Here is a 23,590-nt window from a genome sequence, read left to right on the forward strand (position 1 = left end):
GGGGAGAGACTCACCTCGCAGATGCTGCAGTAGTGAGCAGGCTCGTCTTTGGCCCTCCCGTGCCAGACCACCTCTTTGCCCACAGCCAGGAGAGCCTCCTTCACCATCTGGAACTGCTTCAGGGTCCTCAACAAGCAGAACCTAGAGAAAAGGAGGGAGGACACAGGAGGGGAGGAGAGGTGGGGGAGAGAGAAAGGAGAGACAGGAGAGACAGGAGAAAGGAAGAGGGAGAGGGAGGCAGGTTAATAACCAGAAAAATACCAACGAGAGCTCCTACACTTGCCTATTCCAAAAGCCAACCACAATCCATCTGAATCCAACACAATACAATCAACAACTTACCAACAAGAACAATATGAAACATAAAAACACTGCTTGTCAGTATATTGCCCCGGGCTAAACACTGCCTCAGGATAACAGATACTTAATAAAGATTTAAAAGGGAGCAAGAGCTATAAACTGAAGCAGAACTTACTTGATCATCTCAAAGAGCTTGTTGTCGGAAACCTTGATGTTCCTGGCCATGTTCCAGGAGAGGTGGATCATAGGGACGATCGACTTGACGTTCTGCAGTTTGTTCCACTCGTACCGCTCCACCGCCAGTTTGTACTGATGTGCTGATGGAAGGGACAACACCACCAGTCAGATTGCAGGGTCAATTTAAATGGCAGGGGAAAACGGGAACACATATGATTGGGGGCAGTTCATAACCATTTCTTTTTCTTTTGTATAGTTTCTGTTTGTAAGTGGCTTACATTTTCTGGCATCTAATTATGTTAATTTGTCATGTTGTAGCAATTTTGTGATTATAATTAGAGGTGCACCGATACTATGTGAAGTATCGTTAGAACTCTTACTCGGCATCAGCAAATGAATTTGTCAGTTTCAGATACCACAACTGATACTTTAATGACATGCGCATAATTTTTTACGTTATGTTTATGTTATTCTGCTGGGTGGCTTGTCATAATTCTGGCTATTTTTTTGTTACATTGGGTGGTACTTTTCTAAATCCTCCTCTTCACTGACACACTCATTGGTGCTGGTGCAGTTTGCCCCCTCCTCTACTTACACCTCCATTATCAATGTACCTGAAGCTCATTAATTAGTGGCTGTGTATATATGCAGATGCTTGCCAGAGGTTGGAATGAGTTCACAAATTGCTTGTGTAAAAAGTATTTTGCTCTCGCTGAAGCTACATGCGCTGAACTGCTGTGCGAGTATAGGCTACACACACATTTATAAAAACATTGTTCCTGTTCTGTTGTGTTTATGCTTTACAAAGGTGATAAGACATTGTTGGTTATCTAAACTTTACAGTTAAATAGATCGCCGTGTCGTGCCGATTGCCATCGCTTTGGTTTAGGCTACAAAGTTTTACTGCTATTTACATTACATTTAATCAGATTTCACCACTTAGCGGACACTATTATCCAGAGTGACTTTTATACCATACCAAAAAAAATAAATGAAATCTATTTCTAAACCCGAATATTTCATCGAAGCAAGGTTAAGTACCTTGCTCAAGCGTACAGCAGAAGTACCCCACTTTGAAATCGAACCAGCAGCCCCTGGATTACTACAAGGCAAGTTATCCAACCACGATACAACACCGTCCGCGGGTCAAAAATCTTAACAGTTTTGCGTCCCGGAACCTATGAAATACTCCCAAAAAGTGCAAACCCTGACTTCCGGTCCTCCTGGTTGGCTCAATTGCACCAGGCGATATCGATCGAGCACAGAGTATGCTACAGTTTTGAATCCAAAACCATTACGGTATTTGACCCAGGTCTGGTGGGTCCTGCTACCTACCAAAACGACCAGGTGTGCAGAAGGATATGGCCAGTAGGGGGCTCCCTGCCCTCACGCTCACCTGTCAGCGGGCCCACGTTCCAGGCGATGTTGTTGCACCAGCCTATGGCCTGCACCCAGTGCACCGTGCCCGTGTTGATCCACACCAGGTCCCCCGGCCGCTGGATGAACCGGTAAACCGGCACGTTTGCCTCGTACAGGTCCTCCAGGTCGGGCCACCATGAACCCATCAGGAAATTAATGTTATTCCTAAAGAAATTTAACCACACGTTAATGTTCAAGAGCAGTCCCGTTACTACTGCCTTTAAATTAATATGCAACTAAAGACTCCAAACACAACGAGAATGCTTATGGACACTGTTAGATGAATGTGAAACATTTAAAAGTATTAAGAGTGTATGAGTAGTTATACTTTTCACAGAAATCGTTCATGACGCCCCAGAATGGCTCTGGCACGGCAAACCATTCACAGTCCCCTGGTCCAATGTTGATGTTAACCGAGCAGAAGTTGTTGTTTTCTTGGTGGCCTAACAAAAGAATTAGAGAAAAAGATTAGCCTTCATAATTAAATAAGGCTGAGAAATTTGAAGAGAAATAGGGGTGGGAAAGCTTTTGAAAGCTTTCAGTATATCCAAAACAATGTATGTTGTATTTGAAGGCAACATCTTGCTGATTGCATTGATTGAATAGCTTATTGCAAATGTGAAGTATCCGTGTGTGTGTGCTTGTGAATGCATTTTTGGATAAGCAATTATACAGGTATGTTTGCGTGTGGTTGTGCATGTAACATGCGTTGTATCTGCAGGTGCATGTATGTGTGTGCAAGTGGATACATTGTGTCTGCATACTGCGCAGGAACGTGTGTGTGTGTGTGTGTGTGTGTGTGTGTGTGTGTGTGTGTGTGTGTGTGTGTGTGAAGGTACATGCGTTTCTGTGTGTGTGGAGGTAGAAGTGTCAGTGTGAATTCATGTGTGCAGGCCATCCAGTAGTGTGTGTGTGTGTGTGTGTGTGTGTGTGTGTGTGTGTGTGTGTGTGTGTGTGTGTGTGTGTGTGTGTGTGTGTATCTGCAGGTGCACGGTTCAGCCTGCACACAGGCACATCAGCTGTACACACCTGGTGTTCTGCTGCCGGGCACCTTCATGTAGAGCTGCACGGTGTTCATCCCCAGGATGGTGTGACCCACGTGACTGAGCAGGTTCCCAGCAGACACCACCCGCCCGAAGGCTGGGAGCTTACTGAGCTCATGGAGCTGTAGCTTCCACCTGAGAGAGACGCCACACGTGAGAACAGGCAGGGTAACCTGCTTCTACACACCACACTGAGCTGCACAGTGAACACAGGGTGAGTTTCCCTCTTCTACACACCACACTGAGCTGCACAGTGAAAACAGGGTGAGTTTCCCTCTTCTACACACCACACTGAGCTGCACAGTGAACACAGGGTGAGTTTCCCTCTTCTACACACCACACTGAGCTGCACAGTGAACACAGGGTGAGTTTCCCTCTTCTACACACCACACTGAGCTGCAGTCAACACAGTGTGAGTTTCCCTCTTCTACACACCACACTGAGCTGCACAGCGAACACAGGCAGGTTATCCTGCTTCTACACACCACACTGAGCTGCACAGTGAACACAGGGTGAGTTTCCCCACATGCAGAGTTTGAATGGGTGTAAAATAAGTTGTTTCTCTAGAAAAAAGTTACTTGATAACTAAAAATAAAATTTTAGTGAGCTCATTAAAACACCCCATTTGCCCAACCACAATATGGACCAGACATCAAATTAAGCCAAGGGCAGTGAGAGCCAATTCCATTTTAATTCAAGTAATTCAAGAAATTAAACAAAATTAAATACACTGAAATAAAAATGGTTATGTTCAATGGGAGTGCATCTCAACCTATTAATTTCACTCTGTAACCAACAGCCAGAGCACGGAGTTACTTACTTCCTCTCGTCCGATAGATCTATGTTCGTTCCAAACTTGATGTGTTTAAATGGACCTCTCCTCCTTCGGGCCACGCTATAGGAAGAAAGCAGGGCATAGTGGGTAATGTAGTGAGTTGGAAGTAGGGGTAAAAAAAAAAAACGTAAAATCAAATAAATAAATAAAAATGTTCTAATGGGACTAGTCCACTAGTCTTACCTCTCCGGGGATGTGGATTCGTTGTCCGAGTGCTCTTTCTGCCCCTTCTTTTCATTCTCCTCCTTGAATAAACAAAGAAACAAAAGAAAGCCACATTGAAAGAGAGGTTCAGTGCCACTTTTATTTCCATGAGCGAGGGTACACTGGCAAAGTTATTTTACTAATGTATTGAAATTGATGTTTTTAATTCGGCCTTTAAAGGTAGAGGCACCACTACTCTGACAAAATATCAAAAAACCTATATATAAAGATTTCAATCTTCCGACACAAAAAAAAGTAACAAACTAATCTTAAGTGTGCTCAGTTTCTAGGTGACAAACAGCTGTGAACACACATCTTTAACGCAGCGTGAATATTAATAGCAGGGACAGGGCAGATTGTCACAGCTTTCCGATGGCAGCTCAGACAGCACAAGCCATTCAATAGAGGCAAATCCTTTGGGAGTAGCATAGGCTTGAGCCAAGACAGAAAACTGAAAGGGTTGTAGTGATGGTGGGTCATCCCCTTGTCCCTGTACTACAACTTTTGAATATATACATCTGATATCAATAAACATAATGTGCTGGAAGTATAATTCTGGTCTTAGACCTAATTTGACCCCAGAGATCTTAAACATTTGAAATAAAATTCTAACGCAATTTTTATTATAAAACTATTTCTTTAAACTTTTCATATTCACATTTCCTGCTGTGTAGACAATATAATTGTACATTGTGTAAAATTTTACGCAATTGTCTTCCAAAGCAAACTGCAAATCTCTGTAAAAGTCCAGGCTTGTCTAGTCACTGACCCCATCACCCTTTCCAAATTCCTCAAAACTAACACGAACACAACTCCAAAAAACACGCCTTTGCTAAAAAAACGACTGTCCTGAAGCATATCAGATTTCACTGGGACTCCCGAGACCAGACGGCGGGAGTGTACCCCAGACCGGACTCCCAGAAGGGGCCTGACTGACCCGTAGGGACTCCTGGAAGGAGGAGGCCTGGTACTGCGCGTATTTGGCGATGGTGGTGTGTGAGCGGCTGCTCTCGCAGCGCCACATCTTCCTGGTGCCTGTCGCGTCCCAGTTCTCGTCCGTGGGCTGCGACATCTGGGTGCGCACCTCCACCAGGTGGTCCGGGTTGGCTTCCACCAGGGTCTTGGTGGAGAACAGCCCCAAGTCTGCGGAGGAGGTCACATGGGTAATGGACATTTAAGGTTAAATTTATCAACTAGTATATTCTGTAACCGATTTACTACAAAAGCATGTCACCCTCAATCTCACGCTAACGTTTGCATAAGCCACCATGTTGGCTCCCACCACGGTCAGCCCCAAATCTGCAGAAGTGGCAACATGGCAAGGTATGTATATTTAAAATTACATTTATCAAATACTACATCCGGTAACCCATTTAATACAAAAAGATGTCACCCACAATCTCGCTCTTGCACTAACTACATTAAGTCAAGTGCCAGAATATTTAATAATAATTAATTTAGTTAATTAGCTGATGCTTTTATCCAAAGCGACTTGATTCGATTAAGCAGGGGTGAGATTTATGGAACATGTTGGATGGGCGACTGCATAAAGGGAGTAGACATTCTCATCCATAGAGCATTTATAGAGAATGCCTACAGAGATGCTATATCCTGGCTGAAAACCTATGCCTTCAATATAAAGGCTTTTGACAGCAACTCAAGGAGAAACAGTTAGAACTTTTATCTTTTACAGAAATACTGCAAAAGGTTATAGGTTCAGGGCCTTTAAATGACTTGCAAATGTCATTTATGCAGTAGACAAGAAATAATAATTTTCTCTAAATATCAGCATTAGGCAGAATTTTTTTATTTTTATATTAGTGCTTAAATGTTGGTTCATTCCTTGGAACATAAACTTGGAACAGAACAGCCCAAGTGAGTTGAGACCTGCTGGGTACCTGTACAAACAGGATGCTGAATGATGTTATATGTAATGTCTTTGTCTGCTTGCAGGTGGTGCTGTTGTCACTTATGTCAATCTTATCCTCATACCGATTTGCACGCACAAACTCGCACCCACATACAAAAACTGCACAAGCACCCATATGCACACAGACACAGACACACAGACACACATGGCCTCTTACAGGTCTAACTGGAAGCGCAATACAGCGAACAAGGATCCTGAGTCTTGCCTTCACACACGAGGCAGCACGTATAGTAGTAACAGTGTAACAGTATAACAGTGTTCAGCATTTCCCCCAGGCACTTGTAGATAGTGTAAGGCAGAGAGGCTCACCCAGTTTGAGCGCTCCTGCCAGTCCCCGGATCACTGTCACAGGGTTGGATGGGTTTGTGCAGAACTGGTGCAGAGGTGGAAAGAAAGCGTCTCTCTTGTTCTCCAGCTGCAGATTTAAAAATAAAAAGTACAATAAATTGAAAAACGGTCACAAAAATAAATAAAAGACAGTCGCGAATCCAATGCGACTCTCGTTACGTTTTATCCCACTAGAAATTATTTTAACTCCACGGCTACTTAACATAACGTAACGGTGAGAATAGCAAATTCAGCAGAGCAACGCTCACCCACCACTGAAGTGAACCCACAGCTTACTTGCGTATGGTTACCCACTCTCTCTGGCAGGCTCCAGCACGGTGTCATGAGAACGTAGCTGTTCTAACGGCCGGGCAGCTGTATACTCACATATATGCTGGGGGTGGGGGGGTTCAACTTGTCCTTTGGCAGTGCAGGGAAGGGGGGAGCAGGGAGCCGTGGAGGGGGACACTTGTCCAAAAAGATGCTACTGTTAGACGACATACCGTTCTTGCCCAGATTTCTGAAACAAAAGAAGGAAAAGCCATTTTATAAAGCAATGAATAATAACAGTTCTTGTGTAATGAAAATAGAAGCGAAATAATTACTTCGCAGTGGGGTTTTCTTTGCCTGACTAATTTGTACGACAGTAGCAGGAAATTGACAAAATGAATTGAGACTGTTCATCACTCCCAGCTGAGAGACAACCTGGCTCAGGCAATGGCAGAGGGCAGTGTTGAGCATATGATCAGCTGGTGCTGCAGGTACCTTGTATTCATCGTTTCTATTGACTTTTGATTCACATTTATATTTTGTCCAACTGTCGTTATGGATTCACATCGAGTATCTGAAGGGGTCTTCCTCGAACATAGTCTTAATAAATACTGACATCTCATCAAGCTGCTTTCACACTTGCACACACAGAACATTGCCATGCTAACATTTGTGGCTTTCACACTACCTATGGAACATGTGGTATTTTACTGGGCCAATGGCATTTATACACCACAGAGGCTAAGGTACATGACTGGTACCCGGAAGGTTGGCGGTTGAAGTCTCGGTGTAGCCAGGATAACCCCACATTGCTCCAGGGGGGATTGTCCCTTGCATACTCTAATCAACAGGAAGTCACTTCGGATAAAAGCATTAGTTAAATTAAACTATTTCTTTTTTCTTAATTTAATTTATAATAATTTATTAATGGTAAGGATAACGTTATTACATAGATGTGACGGTGAGAGTGTGGGCTACTGCAGAGTTTGAAGTCAAAACCTTGCCCATACAGTATAAGGGTTTCTAGATCAAAGCAGGAAAGTTCCACAACAGGCGATTTAAGCCTGTTTTTAAAACTTCAATGTTTTTATCGGCAACATTGAAAATAGTCACGGATGAAAAACCTTAATAAAATAGTGGAGAAACATAGCGAATGCATCTACTTCCATATAGGTGAACTACATTATATATACCCAAGCAATTAACATCCTATCAAGCGCTGTAGCATGTCTAAAAATGGCAAGCAGGCCCAGTTGACCTCAATTAGGATCTAAATGGCAAGAGGCAAAGATCTAAATGACTATGAAAGAGACATCATTATTGGGGCACGGACAGCAGGAGCTTCAGTCAAAGACCGCTCAACTGGCTAGTGTTTCAACAGGAAAAGTGATGAGTGACATCTGCATTTAGATCTACGGGAAAGACATCAGTAAATGGCATCGTACAACGGCTCAAGCATTTGGAAAAGCAGAAGAACAAACAACTCTTCCTAAAGTGACAAGAATGCCAATGCAGGACACGATCAAACTGAGCAAGAACAGTCCATCTACTACATAGACAGGGATGTTATAGTAGAGTTACAGTACATAAAACCCTCATTACAGACAAATGCGCATTTGAGAGCTTACTGGTGCACCAACCGTAGGCACTGGACAGAGATGTGGTCAGAAGGGCCATCCTTCACCATATTCAAGAAGAGTGCAAGTGCATGCGTTGGTGTACACCAAGAGAACGGTACAGGCCTGAATGCTTGACCCCTACAGTGAAGGGGACCGAGAAGGGTCTGCAAATCAACGCAAAGTTATTCTGAGTGGTCACCGTTATCTGATAATCCATCCATCCATCCATTATCTGAACCTGCGTATCCTGATCAGGGTCGCAAGGGGGCTGGAGCCTATCCCAGCATACATTGGGCGAAAGGCAGGAATACACCCTGGACAGGTCGCCAGTCTATCGCAGGGCACACACACCATTCACTCACACACTCATACCTACAGGCAATTTAGACTCTCCAATCAGCCTAACGTGCATGTCTTCGGACTGTGGGAGGAAACCGGGGTACCCGGAGGAAACCCACGCAGACACGGGGAGAACATGCAAACTCCGCACAGAGAGGCCCTGGCCGACGGGGATTCAAACCCAGGACCTCCTTGCTGTGAGGCGGCAGTGCTACCCACTGCACCATCTGTGCCGCCCCTTTATCTGATAATGACAGACATATTTCTATACAATGCCCCCACCCACAGGGCATTATGAAAATCATGCATGATGCTACAGCCTTTGCAGTCACCATATCTCAACCAAATTGTACACCCATGGGAGATTTTGGGCCGACGTGTTAAACAGTGCTCTAACTACCATCAAGAAAAACACCAACCGAGGGACAAACACTCAAGAATGTTGTTCCACCCCTCCAGTAGAGTGTGTAGAATCTATGCCAAGGCACAATGACTCTGTTCAGGCAGCTCCTGGTGGCCCCACACATTATGAAGACACTGTTGGTTTCTCCTTTAATTTGTCAACTGTCTGTATCTCTTCAGACACTGGATTGCCAAGTTAATAGTTATGACCACTGTTGCAGGGATGCTTGGCCACTTGTGTAGGCAACACAAGCAGTTACTGAAGAGAGGGCGGGCAGGAAGTTTTATTCAGGTGCCTCTTTGGTATACAAATAAAAAATTGGGAAATTGGGAGTAATGCATTACACAGACACTCCCCAACCCCCTAATGTCTGCAATCTGCACGGGCACGGACACCCACTGCCTCCGTCCCACCTGTACCAGGTCTGGGGTCACACTGCACCGCCTCACCACATTGCCTACAGAGAATTCTTGGGGTGGACGGAAAGCTTTGTGACCACGCATACATGATCCCAGAAATCAATGCAGGGTTCAGGTGAATTCAAACCAGGCATACAAATGTCAGTGTCGGGCAACAGATTCTTCTGAAACAATTCTAATAACAAGGCAAACATCCATTACCAGCTACCACGTTGAAAGTCTATGAACTGAGTGTTAAGTCTACAACTAAATTCAGACATATTGCTGGCTTCAAATTAATGGAAGGGAGGTTCATGTCAGGCGGCCTGTAGCGTAGTGGTTAAGGTAAACGATTGGGACACACAAGGTTGGTGGTTCTAATCCCGGTGTAGCCACGATAAGATCCGCACAGCCGTTGGGCCCTTGAGCAAGATTGAAAATGGATGTATCCCATAATTCAAACCCCTCAAGCCAGAATGGAAGCAACCACATGCACAAGTTCTTAATCATATATGATACATTCGTACCAATGGAAATATTGGATACTTGGGTCCATCAAAGAAAACTACAGCTGGCTGAAAACTACAATATCCAGGCAACACATGGCAGTCCTGAACAAAATAACTGAAGAAATGTTTCAAATGATTCCCAACCAGCAAAATCCCTCCACCCACCACAGCTGGCAGGCCTGCACACACACAACTTCACCATCATTCCAGCTGCACAGCAGAGGCACAGTCCATGTATCCATGTGGCTCCAGTGGCTTTAAGCACCTTTTGAATGCACCATCTAATAATTAGCGCAGCCAGTAGCAGCGATTTAAGGCCAATGGCATTGATATTCTTGTCAAAAAGGTGTCATTTTTTCTCAACAAATTTACTGTACTTCACAGCACCACACATCATTTATTTTGTCTTTTACACAAACACACTGCCCATCATCCTTGAGAAAAGTCACTGGTACAGGAACTGTGATTACAGTGAATTCCTTTGGGACTTGGCTTGGGTGCTAGTGTCACTCAGGATTTAAAGAAACTAAGGAAAAATAAATGGTGAAAGCTAATAACACCGATGAACCTCAGCATAATTGGGCTAAGGCAAATTATTTCAGAGAACATAGGTCAGATTACAAGTGCACTGAACAAACAATGCCCCCCCCCCCCCCCAACCACCACAAAAAACTGCAGGACTAAGACTCAATTAAAACATGAGAAGAGGGAGGTGGAGGGAAGAGGATTGTTGGTGAATGAAAGCACATTTTTGACTGCAGTACACCCTATGGAAATGGAAGTGGAAAAGTGGTTTGAGTGAAAATGCACGTTTAGAAACCGATAAACAGAACCAAAACTTAATTTGGTTATCGGATACCCTGTTCATGGAATTTTGGATCCGGTTCTCGGTTCCCAACCCTAAACTCCTCGTTACTTGTCATTATTGTTGCGATTAGAAAATAAACCATCTATACATGAGAGCATTTGCCCTCAGACGAACAAACAATTCAGCTCGCCAAGACTGTGTTCCCATCTTTTTAACTTTAACTCTAAAGGGAGTTTATGAATCCCATGTTTTCATGGCCACAATTTATTGTAAGATCTTTGTCGGAGATATTGGTAAAACAGTGATGGGAACGCCATTATGACATTAAACTGAAGACCAGTATTACCAAGGACAAAAAAAATAAAAATAAATAACCTTCATAAGCTTACATACAAACATTTTAGAGACATGAACAAAAACTTACATAAAGAACTAAATGTGGTGGATTTCTTATTTTTAAATACTGCTGCCCTCGGGAAAATTAATCTCACTCATCCCAGAGTGGTGTGTTTATAGTAGCAAGAAATACATGCAATATATTCCCACTTAAAATATAAAGTTTAGCTTTTAAGAAAAGGTTCCTTGAAGATACTGCAGGGGGTCCCTGGCCAGACTGATATACTATGACTATACAGTATACAGGTTAGGCAATTACAGAATACAAATTAGGGCCCACTGGAGAACTTTGAGCCTGGGTCTCTGGGTGAGAAATGTTTGAAAACTCTGGACGTAAAATACCAGAAAAGTCACAAACTCTTTCATCCTTTTCTGGTCCCTAGCACAATCTCAGACACCATGAAACGATGCACAGCACCAAACTTCCCACATCCCACGTTTCTCTTTGCCTTTCCAAAACAAAGCAAATTATCACTGTGTCCGAAAGCAGGGGAGGGAAGAGAGGGTGAAGAAACAAACAAAAATAAATAAAACGCACCATCTGGGCCAATGACAGCAAAAGAGAAGCAACATACCGCCACAGTTGGTTGTCAGCCCGTGAAAGCAAACTAAAACGAACTTTTCATTTTACAGTTAAAGTTAAAATAGGTCATTTCAGACTTTTAACGGTCAAGAGAGGAATAAGCAGCAACGATCACCTTCATACCACACCACTGTTTATCCCTCCCCCTTCTCTGAAATGCGCTGACTTTTGAAACGCCATTGGCTCTGGCAGTTAGACCCAATTTTCAACCAATGACCATGAATTATTTTACAGTTATACAATATTTTGGTGCAGTGTCAAGCCGGCAACTGTATATTTTGAAACCCGAATTTAAGGACTATAAACAAAGGCAGAGGGTGAGTCAACACGTCAGTGAGCCTTTTTCAATGATAGGAAGAGATTTACAATGGTCACGTAACAATGTTTTCATCACAAAAAAAGCTACTATAGGAAAATGAAATTAAAAACGCAGAGAAATGAACATCTCATGTGGTGCCCCATTCAAAAGCCATTTAGAAACATTTCTGAACATTCGTGCTTGGGGCCCCGAGGCTGAAGAGGCCCGTTGGCAGAAGTGAAACTGGGAAACTCCATCCAGCTAAAAGCGCTAGAATCTTCTAATACCGATGCTGACCACCACACTGAACACAGAACACAGAACACAACAGAGGGAAGAACGGAGAGGAAGAATGAAGGCTCTTCCAGCCGGAGCACCCTCCCACACAGGGAGCCGGGCGTCTCACCTGCAGGCTTTCAGCACGTCCGTGGAGCTGGGGTAGATGGACACCGATGACCAGGGCGCCAGCGCTAGCTGCCCCGGCTTGTGGGCGTGGGAGGCGGGCTCCTCCACCTTGGGGGGGCTCCGCGAGGCCTCGGGCCCCTGGCCGTTCACCGTGGGGCCCGACCCGGGGCTGGGGGCCCCGGCCTGCTCGGTGGACTTGGGGGACGGGGTGGCCGTGGACATGGCCGATGCGGGCGAGGAGGCCGCAGAGCTGTCGCGGGTCTTCGGGCCGTGCAGGGCCGGGTGGATGTTGTTGACCTTGGCGGGCGCCCCGGCGACCGCGGCTTTCCCCCCGCCCGACGAGGCGGAGGGCTGAGGATTGTCTGAACTAAGTACACCTGGTGACCTGGGGTCGGCGAGAGGGCCCGACGTCGCCCTGGGGACGTGATTAGGGAGTCCCTCTACAGCGGCGGTGCTGTTAGGCCTCGCCCCGGAATGCCTGCTGCCCTCAGGCCCCGGCGGAGGGCCGTTTCCTGAAGGCCTGCTCTCTTTGGTTAAGGTAATGCCTTGCTGTCCACCTGAGGTAGCAGTGTGAGGAGGAGGAGGAGTAGGAGGAGGAGGAGGAGAGGACAGGTGATTGAGAGCGGCCCTCTGCAGTAACGAATCGCTAGGCGCGGTGGAATGTCCGACCTGATTTCGAATACTGGTTCCAGCTGCCTGGAAAGGCGGGGCGGGAGTGCCAGTGGAAGAGAAAGGCCATTCGCCATTGGGACCTGCCGAATGCGAACCTGGACCTTTGTGAAGCCCCTGTGGGTGAAAAGAAAAAAATATTAAACATGTAGAAAATGAACTGGAAAAACTCAAACATTCACCACAATTAAGAAACTGTACAGAGCCACTCGACTACCCCCTTATCGAACATGTAGTTTCCACTTTGTTCATTTAATGTTCAACAAAGTGGAACATTAATGCCTGGTTGAGCTCCTTTCTCTCTGAAATAAAGAAACCCATCGAACTCACAGGGACTTTATAAGAACACGCACTTTGGATCTAGATTCAAGGTTTATCATAGAAAGCATGCCTGCCCTATAGACAGAAGGGGTGCCTGCATTGACATTATCCTGAGCATAAGTCAATAGACGTCCTCCTTCTTCCTTTCATACGCTGAAGCTACAAAGATCATCTTCATTAAACTGAACCGTTAAGCGCTAGTGTATTAAACAGCAAACAGCTTTTATCGATGAAATTAATGAAAATTAAAGGTGAGCGCTTCATACTCTATGGTTTTCAAGCTTATACAGCAGCACCTCTGATTAGGAATCCCTGTTCTACACGGCAAGGGCAGATAACACCATTATCAGTAACATCTAGATCTTATTAAAAACGTTCCACAGTTGTGACCTTTAATAAGGCCGCCTTTTGTAATTTTATGCTTAATAATCCATCACAAAGTACTAAATTTGAGTCAACCACACATTCTCTAATGCGTAACTTGCAGTAATGAATACTGGACCTATGAGGCAGTTGTATGCAACTTGAAAGTCATTTGAATGCCTGAATATTCGAACATGAAAGATTCAAATGAGTGGCAGTGTTATTCATGTCTTTAACATTGCTCTTGAAAGGAGTGCCTGCCAAATGCCTATAAACATAATATGTTTACATTGTAACATGAAGCCGAAAAACACATTTCCACCAAGCGTGGACACCAAAGTCTAAAGTAAACAGACAGCCATACGAGCGGCGGCTAACCGCTAACGGGTGGCGGCGCACCTGAGAGGAGTTAACGTGTTGGGTTTTCCACAGCTCGCCTGCGCTGCCGCTGCTGGTCGGGGTTGTGCAGTTGTGAGGTAGTGCGTTTCGCTGCAGGTAAGGCACGTTTCCGTTGCTTCCCATTCCTGTCGTGTGATTATTGCCTACAGAAATAGTGTCTGCGCCGCCCGGCTTCCCGGCTGCGCTGCAGGGGGCCGGGCCGAGCGGGAAGGGTCCGTTGGCGCAGGGGAGGCGGACCGGCTGTGGGGGGTGTGGGTGAGGCTGCTGGGCGGGAGGCGGGGGGTTGTTAGGCAGTGAGGAGCTGAGCGTGGGGCCGTTGGGAATGCTGGGGCGCACCAGTCCCGCCGCATTTTGTCTCATCTGGGGGAGCGAGGAGAGGAAATGTTTAAGTCTTTTTAAACGGCACGTTATTTTATCCCTTTCCGTCCCAAGCCTGACATGAAGTGGCTCCACCAGAATCCCAAGGGGTTCTTGGCTTTGGTTGAGGAATTAAGTAGGGGTTTTAATAGGGGCTCAAAAGAACTGCATAGCAGTCATTTTGATTGGTTGAAAAGGTATAAGGTGCCATATGGCACTCTAGGGACTGAGAGGATTAATAACAAATAATGAGGAACTGAATAAAAATAAATAAATAAATAAACTACAATCAAAAAGAACTACAACATCCAGCAGGCAAATGGCCCATCCTCACCTGCTGCTGCATGAGAGCAAACTGATTCTCCAGCTGCTCCAGCATCTGCACCTGCAGCGGCTTCAGGCTTGCCTTGTTAGTCCGTAACTGATCCAGGAGCTGTGGAGGGGGAGAGTGAGATGTTGAAGCATTCAGAAAGAAGTGTCTCACAGCTGTTTAAGACAAACGCAAGCAAGAAATGCATTTCACGTACCTGTAGCTTCTGCGGCGTTAAGTACCAGTTTGGAACCTGCTGTTGTACAGGAGTATTGTGTACCCAGGAATCTGTAGAATTCTGTTTTTTTGGGGGGGAGAAAATTAGGTCAATGAAATGCAAAAACAACTTTTTTTAAATCAATAAAAAATTTACTTTCAACAGCAGAATTATGAATGGTTTAGTTCAAGTTCAGCTACAAATGAGAAATAGGAAGCCACTCGTAATTTTTTTTATGTCTTTTACAAAAGCACTTTGCAACTGATCTGCGTCATTCCTTGAAAAATGAACCAGAGCATTTATGAATGACCATAGCTTTTGTTCTGAGCAGTATTATGAACACCGGAGTTCACAATGTGAACCTAGACATAAACCTGTGTCCGAATACACGTTTTCAGGTTTTTCCCTGCTTAAATGCCAAAGATAGGATGCTCCAAAATCAAACCCCTGTTTTAAGAGCCAATATCTCTAGAATGACAAATCCAATGAGGCTAATGATTTGAATGTTCTTTACTGAAGGTTGGACCAAATTGGAGTGGTCAACTCCCACACCTCCGGCTGATTTTTCACAGAATGACCCGACTGTATTTTCACTGAAATAATCAGGGGATTACAGTGAAACATTATATTTCTTTTCCAGAGCCCACAAAATGTACCGTTCTTTCACCCTTTTGGCCAATGTTCAAAAGACAACATCGGACCTGAACCTTGAACTGACCTTGGCCGGGCTGGACGTGCGCTTCCTCTTGGCGGGGCTGGACTGGTCGTCGCCCTGGCCCAAGGGGCCCGCGTGCGGAGGCAGCGTGTGGGGCGTTGTGGGCGGCTGGCTCAGACCCCCACCTTCAGTACTCTGACTGGGCTTGCAGGCCTGCCATGGGAAAGGAGAGCAGAGAGGACATGCCGTGACGTTTCCCCCCTATGCCACCGGCGTGCGGAAACGCACTGAAATTCATGTCATGAAATCAGTAATACTAGTTCTGTTATTTAGCCGATGCTTTTATCCGAAGCGACTTACAGTTTAGTAGACTAAGCGGGGGACAATCCCACCAGGAGCAATATGGGATTAAAGGCCTTCCTCAAGGGCCCAGCAGTTGCACTGATCTTACTGCGGCTACACTGGGATCTGAGATCGATCAACCAACCTGCCAGGTCCCAGTCATGAACCTTAGCAACTGGGCTACTGGCTGCCCCTCAAAGTAACCTTCCGTTCTGTTAAAAATAAAATATTACAGCCATTTTTTTCCAATTCGTGAATTGAATTCCAAAGCGATTTCCTGAATTGAGCTAATTTTTTGTTAACTGACCCCGACCCCTGCTGCAAAACAAGCAACTTCTCATTTGAAGCAAAACTTCTGTACTGTGTAAAACAGAACTAGCTGACCCAGAGCCCCAATCCTCTGTGGACCACTGAATGGTAAGAATGATTCATTAAGCCAGATACGAGTGGAGAACGTGGTCATACAACAAGTCAGTCAGAAATACAAAGCTACCAAATGTTGCCGCATGGCCAAAAATAACACGTTTATAATCCCTTCAGAGGCACCGACTACTAAATGCTGCAATAAAATTTCGTACTCAACTATGCGGTTAGATAACCACCCCCATCACCATTAAACACATGCAAATGGATGCCACTGTTAAAATGATGCAGTACTTTTAAAACATTATATGCCAGATATATTCCATCTGCAGCATCACTTCCTGAATATTATTTTCAAATAAAAAAATGAAACAAACTTTGTAATTTAGCGTCATGCACCCACATGAAGTAGATGAGTTAACAATCATGAGCACAAGAGGTTAAACACTCACAACATTAACAAGGGGTGGAGTGCAATGACTCACAGGTGGTGTAGTCAAATCCACTCGCACACAATTAATTTTCAGGACTGGCATTTATGAAGAGTCGCGCACCGTAATTAAAATGCAAATGCACCCGAGAGCCAAGAACAGATGTTGTGCAATATTTATTTTCCTTTTGGTAAGAATGAGAACCAACCAGCGCTTGCCATTAAAAGTATTTTTCCCTGAGGTGCTTTTTTTAATGTCAAATAGTCAGCCAAGAATAAAAAAAAGATAAATGAATTAAGAGATGTTTGCTGAGCCAAGAATTTGAGTCGTTTATCATCCGTGAACTGAGGAGCTCTTGGAGCAGGCTGGTGTTTTTCTCAGTACGGCTCTGTCAATAGTACGAGAGGTAAACATCGCGCTGCTCTTAACGCATTTCACACCAAAGACGAAGACCGCTTGCGTGAAAGCTCTATACAAATAAACATGCATTGTTCACATTCAAGGGAACTCACACAGCTTAACTCAACCGCCTACATTCAGTCAACCATGATTTTTTTTAAAGAAATGGGTGGCAGTTTCCTGCATGTTTAGAAAATGGATGAGTGAGAATTGTATTATTTGGGTTAACTGATGAGCGTCAAAGGTTGCAAGTAAAATATATAAAAGTTAACACTATGTGCTACATAACACCCATCATAACCCTCAATGGCAGGATATAACAACTTATGTTTCCTATATAATGACCATGTTATGAATTTGGTCATATTTTACAAACATGCTAAACATTAATGATTAAAAATGACCATGTTACACATTCTGACAATGTCATGACATTGTTCATAAGGTGAATTAGGTTATCATGACTATGACAGTGGTTGTCATTCAGACCTTGTCGTACATGTCAAGTAATGTTTTTTCTAGGAAAAAAAAGCTAAAGGCCCAAAAAAAACAGTACAGTGTAGAATGGAATGCACTGAGCATAAATCGTGTACATCTAAAACGCATCATTGCACCTCACGAAAGATGCAGTACAGCAATAAACCAGGAACACAGAACCATATATATCTAGTATACAACAAAAAGCAAAACCTAATAAATCACTTAAACTTGGAAAAAACACAGATCATCCTATGAATCAGTTGTTTAAGCAATCTCTCGAACATGGACAGCCTGATTCAGAAGGCGAGATAAAAACTGATTGTAAATATGGTTGAACATAGTCAAGAGTAAGAGAAACAGGCCACATTCACTAACCATCACAATCAGTGAGCGTTTACTGGATTTCACTTGATAGACTCTGCTTATGTACTTTCTCCAGTTGTTAAAAAGGAGAAACAAAATTACACATCCACCCGTTTGGCGGTTGACAAGTTAACCGGACTTTGCAAAACCCGTACAGAAATGCTGGAGGGGTGTAGCAGGAACAGGGCCCCGTCAGTTATTCAGATGCGAGCGTTAACATTTGCATATGCATAATTTCTTTGTTTCTCCTCGCACAAACGGAGGAGGATGCTGGGAAAGGAGGCTTCACTGGTGTAAGTGTTTAGTGAGGTTGGCCGTGTTGGGGGGGTTGGGGGGGTTGGGGTTCTCTACGGGACAGGCTCCCTCTTCTCACCTGCAGTGCTGCGATCTGGGCGCCCTGCCTGGAGGTAAGTTCTGCTGGGATTGGTAGGCTCCATGCCTCCTCAACACTAGGAACCATTTTACTTTTACTCGGTAGACTACTTTGTTGAAGGTTACACAACTGAGCCTAGGAGAAATTACGTAAAAACACATTTAATACTGATCTACTGGAAGGTCATAACTGCCGTAACTGCTGCAACTACTGCTATATGTAGATATATATGGTACTTTATTCTTAGTCAAGTCAAGCAAAGAAACATTTTAAATAAAATGAACAAATTTAACTACACATATATACACACAGTCACTGAGCACTTTATTAGAAACACTGTGATAATACTGGGGAGGGCTCTCAAAATCGCCTCAATTCTTCATGGCATGGATTCCACAAGATGTTGAAAACATTCCGTTGAGATTCTGTTGCATGTTGACATGACTGCATCACACAATTTCTGCAAATTTAAAGGTGTTCAGGCTTCAAATCCGGTGCATGGGAAGGCCACTGAAGAACACTGAAGTCATTGTCATGTTCATGAAATCAGTTTGAGACAACTTTTGCTCTGTGACATGGTGCATTATCATGCTGGAAGTAGCCATTAGAAGATTTGGAGGCATTCAATCTATGATTGATTGGTATTAAAGGGCCCAAAGTCTGCCAAGAAAACATTTCCCACAGCATTACACCACCAGCCTGGACTGTTGACACAAGGCAGGTTGGGTCCATGGATTCATGCTGTTGGCACCAAATTCTGGCCTTACCATCTGTATGCCTCCGAGATTCATCAGACCAGCCGACATTTTTCCATTCTTCCAACTGTCCAGTTTTGGTGAGCCTGTGCCCAATGCAGCCTCAGCTTTCTGTTCTTGGCTGACAGGACTGGCACCCGATGTGGTCTTCTGCGGATGTAGCCCATCCGCCTTGCGGTTTGACGTGCTGTGCATTCTGAGATGCTTTTCAGCTCACCACAATTGTACAGAGTGGTTATCGGAGTTACCATAGCATTTCTGTCAGCTCGATCCAGTCTGGCCATACTCCGTTGACTTTTCTCATCAACAATGTGTTTCTGTCTGCAGAACTGCCGCTCACTGGATGTTTTTTGTTTTTTGTTTTTCGCACCATTCTGAGTAAACTCTAGAGATTGTTGTGCATGAAAATCCCAGGAGATCAGCAATTACAGAAACAGTCAAACCAGCCTGTTTGGCACCAACAATCACGCCATGGTCAAAATCACTGAGATTATCCCCCCATTGGGATGGTTGATGTGAACATTACCTGAAGCCCCTGACCCATATCTGGATGATTCCATGCATTGCACTGCTGCCTCATGGTTGGCTGATTAGATAATCGCATGAATAACTAGGCATACAGGTGTTCCGAATAAAGTGCTCAGTGTGTATATATAACAAGATATATTCATACCTATATATATCAGTGGGAGAAAAAAAAAATTGGTGCTTGTCATGAAATTATGTTTACCTTTGGTGAAAATGTTCTCACTCATGCAGATTAACATTAAAACTGTTACTGCGGAAATTAATTAAGAACAAAAGACATCGGAAATGAATATGAAACTGAACACATGGAAGTGTGGACAGTGGCAACCTCCTCACTGGTTTAACAAACAGCAACAGTGATCATAAACACTGCTCCCAAATAACTGTGTACATGAGCACACGCGCACACGCAGACACACACACACACACACACACACACACACACACACACACACACACACACACACACACACACACACACACACACACACACACACACACACACACACAGTATGGAGTCTACTACACGAATAAAACAGGATAATGAAAAAATGGCACATAAGACCACAGGGAAGGATGAAACAACTTGAGACAGCAGACAAACACCCACACTCTGACTGCCGAGAGACACAAAATAAGAAGGTGTAGAAAGAGCGTTTGTACCTGTAGGCATTTGATGCGGGTAGCGAGAGCGGAGCTGTTGGTGCAGGACTTGCTCCGGGTGGCATTGATGTAGCATTTGATGGCGTCCTGAGGCTGGTTGCAGGACTCGTACAGGGTGCCCAGGTCCATCCAGGCCGCCGCGTGACCGTGGTCTAGCTGAACCGCGCAGATGTACGCCTGCAGGGCGTCCATAGGCTGGTTCTGCTGCTGATACAGCACGCTGATATGGGAGGGAGAGGGAGAGGGAGAGGGAGAGGGAAGAGGAAGAGAGGGAGAGAGAGGGAGAGAGGGAGAGAGAGGGGAGAGGGAGAGAGGGAGAGAGAGAGAGGGAAGAGGGGAAGAGGGGAAGAGAGGGAGAGAGGGAGAGAGGGAGAGAGGGGAAGAGGGGAAGAGGGGAGGAGGGAGAGGGAGAGGGGAAGAGGGGAGGAGGGAGAGGGAGAGGGAGAGGGAGAGAGGAGGAGAGAGGAAGAGGGGGAGAGGGAGAGGGAAGAGGGGGAGAGAGGGAGGGAGAGGGAGGGAGAGGGAGGGAGAGAGAGAGAGAGAGAGAGAGGGAGAGAGAGAGAGAGAGGGAGAGGGGGAGAGAGGGAGAGGGGGAGAGGGGGAGAGGGGGAGAGAGAGGGAGAGGGGGAGAGGGGGAGAGAGAGGGAGAGGGGGAGAGGGGGAGAGAGAGGGAGAGGGGGAGAGGGGGAGAGAGGGAGAGGGGGAGGGGGAGAGGGAGAGGGAGGGGGAGAAGGAGAGGGGGAGGGGGAGAAGAGAGGGAGGGGGGGAGGGGGAGAGTGACAGGGAGAGAGAAGGGAGAGTATGACAGGGAAAGAGGGGGGAGAGGAGAGCAAGGGAGAGGGAAAGGGGGGAGTAGGCAAGAGGAGGAGAGTGAGGGAAGGAGAGGGGGGGAGAATGAGGTGAGAAGAAAGAGGGGGTAAAGAATGGAGAAGGAGAGGTGAATAAAAGAGGATGAAGGAATATGTTGGTTGGTAGGTCTCAAAAACACAATGTCCTCTTAACTGCATTGAGTTTGGTCAAATACCATTAGCATTGTTGCAGAAATCCTCATTCAAATCAAATGAGGTCTTGCATGCAGACAGCTACTCCCCCTTAACACCTTATAAAGCATCACAAGCATCAGAGAGCATGGCCAAAAGTCCAAAAATTAGCTGAACTGATTGGAATGTCCACAACAAATGAACATAACCACCCTTTAGCACAACCAAAAAAATAAAAAATAAAAAATAAAAATAAAAAAGAATGCTGAAACCAAACGATTTAAAAAATGTATATTAACAACACGACTATTGCCAAGTAAGCACTCGGCAAAAACAATGAACCACTGGCCAACACAAACAAATTCAAACAGCCATTTTGCAACAACAACCAGCATAAAGATGCATTCTGTGGCATAACCAATGAGAAAGAACCATTTTGCAGTGCAACAACCAGCAAAAAATAGCAACAAAGGTGCCTATTCTTTGAAACCAATGAGAAAGCAGGGAGACATGCCAGACACAACATAAGTGAAATTCATGCACCAAGGCAAAAGCAAACATTACTGCTCGTCTTACTGAGAATATTACTGTTCATTTGATCCGCAGGAAATCTGGCTACTGCCACAAACAGCACACTGCCCAGAAAAAAGCTGGGTGCCGGTCTGTACTTCACGTCAAATACAACTCTGCAATTAATCTCCTAACAGTAAAGATACTAGCCAGCTAAAGGTAATTTGATAGCAGTGCTGCAAAGAGCCAACTAATTACTTCAAGTACAGACCAATATGACAACCTTAACTTAAAAATATATTGGTTCCATTTGACTAGGCAGTTCTGTGATGAAACAATTTAGAAAAAACAGGAATCCTCCTGTACAGGCCGTTGATTTAGTGAGGCTTTGTGAATTCCACAATAGGTGGAACCATCTATCACAGACTTGTTTTAACCAATATTTTTATAACACATGATGATTGGTTGAAAATTACTGCGGAGACCGTGTGACCCAATGAACATGGCAGCTGACTCAACCGGTTCGATTTCACCCCCCCCTTCTAAATAACATAAAGAAGAAAAAACAGATCTGTCTATTCACCCTTAAAAAGAAATCGCTGCATCGCTGATAGCTTTTTAGCCACCCTTAAATTCACACCATCCATCACTATTTTGCGAATGCCAAATACAAAATTGTCAATAGATCAAGTTAAAAACAAATGCATACAATAAAGAAATAAGACAATGGGACCACACCCATATCCCAGGACAAAACAGTGTCTGGTCGCTGAAAAAAACAAAACCAAAAAAACAACAACAGTGATTTCCCAGGTGCGCTAGTACGCTCTCTCTGGGACCATCTTGCTGAACCCACCCTTTGTCTTGCGAGTGCTAATTTGGCCCTCGTTCTGCCTCGCTGAAAGACTATTACAAGGTGGGCCCCAACTACATTACATTTTATTTTGCAACGCTTTTATCCAAAATAAGTACAAACTACAGAACAGGTAAACAGGCCAAGTCAGAGACTTGAGACTTGTCATTAAGACAGTAACTAACAGCACAAAGATGAATACAAGTGCAAATACAATATAAATACAAATACAATTGCAATGGTCCTGGACTGAACGGCAAAGTACAACAAGGGGCTAAAAGGAGAAACAACAGGCAATAGATCAGTTTACCAGCCCTGCTGGGAGCGAGGTGCCCTGGGGGGGAACGGAGTGAAGTAGGCTGCTCCCTGGGCCAGAGAGCTCCTGAACAGCTGCCCTCAGTGAACTCAGGACCGAAAAATAGGTTGCTTTGTTACTAGCCCAACAAACTTGTACTGCCCTTACGTTGCCCTATTCAACATTTGCACTAGAATGATAATAACACTGTACAAAACATCAACAACCGCAGCTAAACCAACAACTTCGGCCACAATGACTAATGAAACCGCAACCACAGTAAGATCAACAACGAGAGTAGAAGCAGGGTCAAACCATAACCCAGACAACAACAATGACGACAACAGCCACAACGTCTCGCTCCAATGAATGTGCTCTTGGATTAGTAACGTTAGGTCTTCAGCAGTGGGGAATATATCTGGTTACTTACCCTATTGAACACCATGTGTCCGCGCTGGCTTCTGATTTGTCGATGGACTGCCTGTAGGAAATGAAGGCATCCTGGACTTTCCCAATACTCGAGTAGCACCTGTGGGGAAGAAACACAGAACTGATGTTTGTCACCGGACCAAAACGAATCCTTTAAAAATGACTTCCAAAACACAGCGTTGTAAAAACACTAAGATATACATTGAGTCAATGTTTGAAATCTATAGAAATGTGTTAAATTAATAAATATAATTATACACTTCCAGTACCAG

The 23,590-nt window shown here is 44.7% G+C and overlaps 1 protein-coding gene and 1 long non-coding RNA gene across 5 annotated transcripts in view; one reads left to right on the forward strand and one right to left on the reverse strand.

The window, feature by feature from the left end:
* The window catches only part of LOC133123885 (lysine-specific demethylase 6A-like), a 70,101-nt gene that overhangs the window by 3,716 nt on the left and 42,795 nt on the right, over window positions 1-23,590 (reverse strand). For 2 of the 4 annotated variants that reach the window (XM_061234582.1, XM_061234581.1), the window contains 18 exons: window positions 23,320-23,418; window positions 20,252-20,471; window positions 18,306-18,440; window positions 15,618-15,767; window positions 14,900-14,980; window positions 14,707-14,805; window positions 14,016-14,375; window positions 12,265-13,049; window positions 6,623-6,755; window positions 6,218-6,323; window positions 4,916-5,121; window positions 3,958-4,019; window positions 3,760-3,834; window positions 2,926-3,074; window positions 2,225-2,339; window positions 1,874-2,061; window positions 476-617; window positions 15-141 (listed from right to left, as the gene is read on the reverse strand). In XM_061234582.1, coding sequence (XP_061090566.1) covers window positions 15-141; window positions 476-617; window positions 1,874-2,061; window positions 2,225-2,339; window positions 2,926-3,074; window positions 3,760-3,834; window positions 3,958-4,019; window positions 4,916-5,121; window positions 6,218-6,323; window positions 6,623-6,755; window positions 12,265-13,049; window positions 14,016-14,375; window positions 14,707-14,805; window positions 14,900-14,980; window positions 15,618-15,767; window positions 18,306-18,440; window positions 20,252-20,471; window positions 23,320-23,418 — 3,232 coding nt within the window. The remainder of the gene's footprint in view (window positions 1-14; window positions 142-475; window positions 618-1,873; window positions 2,062-2,224; window positions 2,340-2,925; window positions 3,075-3,759; window positions 3,835-3,957; window positions 4,020-4,915; window positions 5,122-6,217; window positions 6,324-6,622; window positions 6,756-12,264; window positions 13,050-14,015; window positions 14,376-14,706; window positions 14,806-14,899; window positions 14,981-15,617; window positions 15,768-18,305; window positions 18,441-20,251; window positions 20,472-23,319; window positions 23,419-23,590) is intronic. The other 2 variants (XM_061234584.1, XM_061234583.1) reach the window with 1 other exon arrangement.
* Window positions 12,531-16,134, forward strand: LOC133123887 (uncharacterized). The gene is made up of 2 exons (XR_009708264.1): window positions 12,531-14,111; window positions 15,540-16,134. It is a non-coding gene; the product is annotated as an uncharacterized LOC133123887 (long non-coding RNA).

Source organism: Conger conger, chromosome 3 (genome assembly GCF_963514075.1).
Source record: "Conger conger chromosome 3, fConCon1.1, whole genome shotgun sequence".
Taxonomy (NCBI): domain Eukaryota; kingdom Metazoa; phylum Chordata; class Actinopteri; order Anguilliformes; family Congridae; genus Conger; species Conger conger.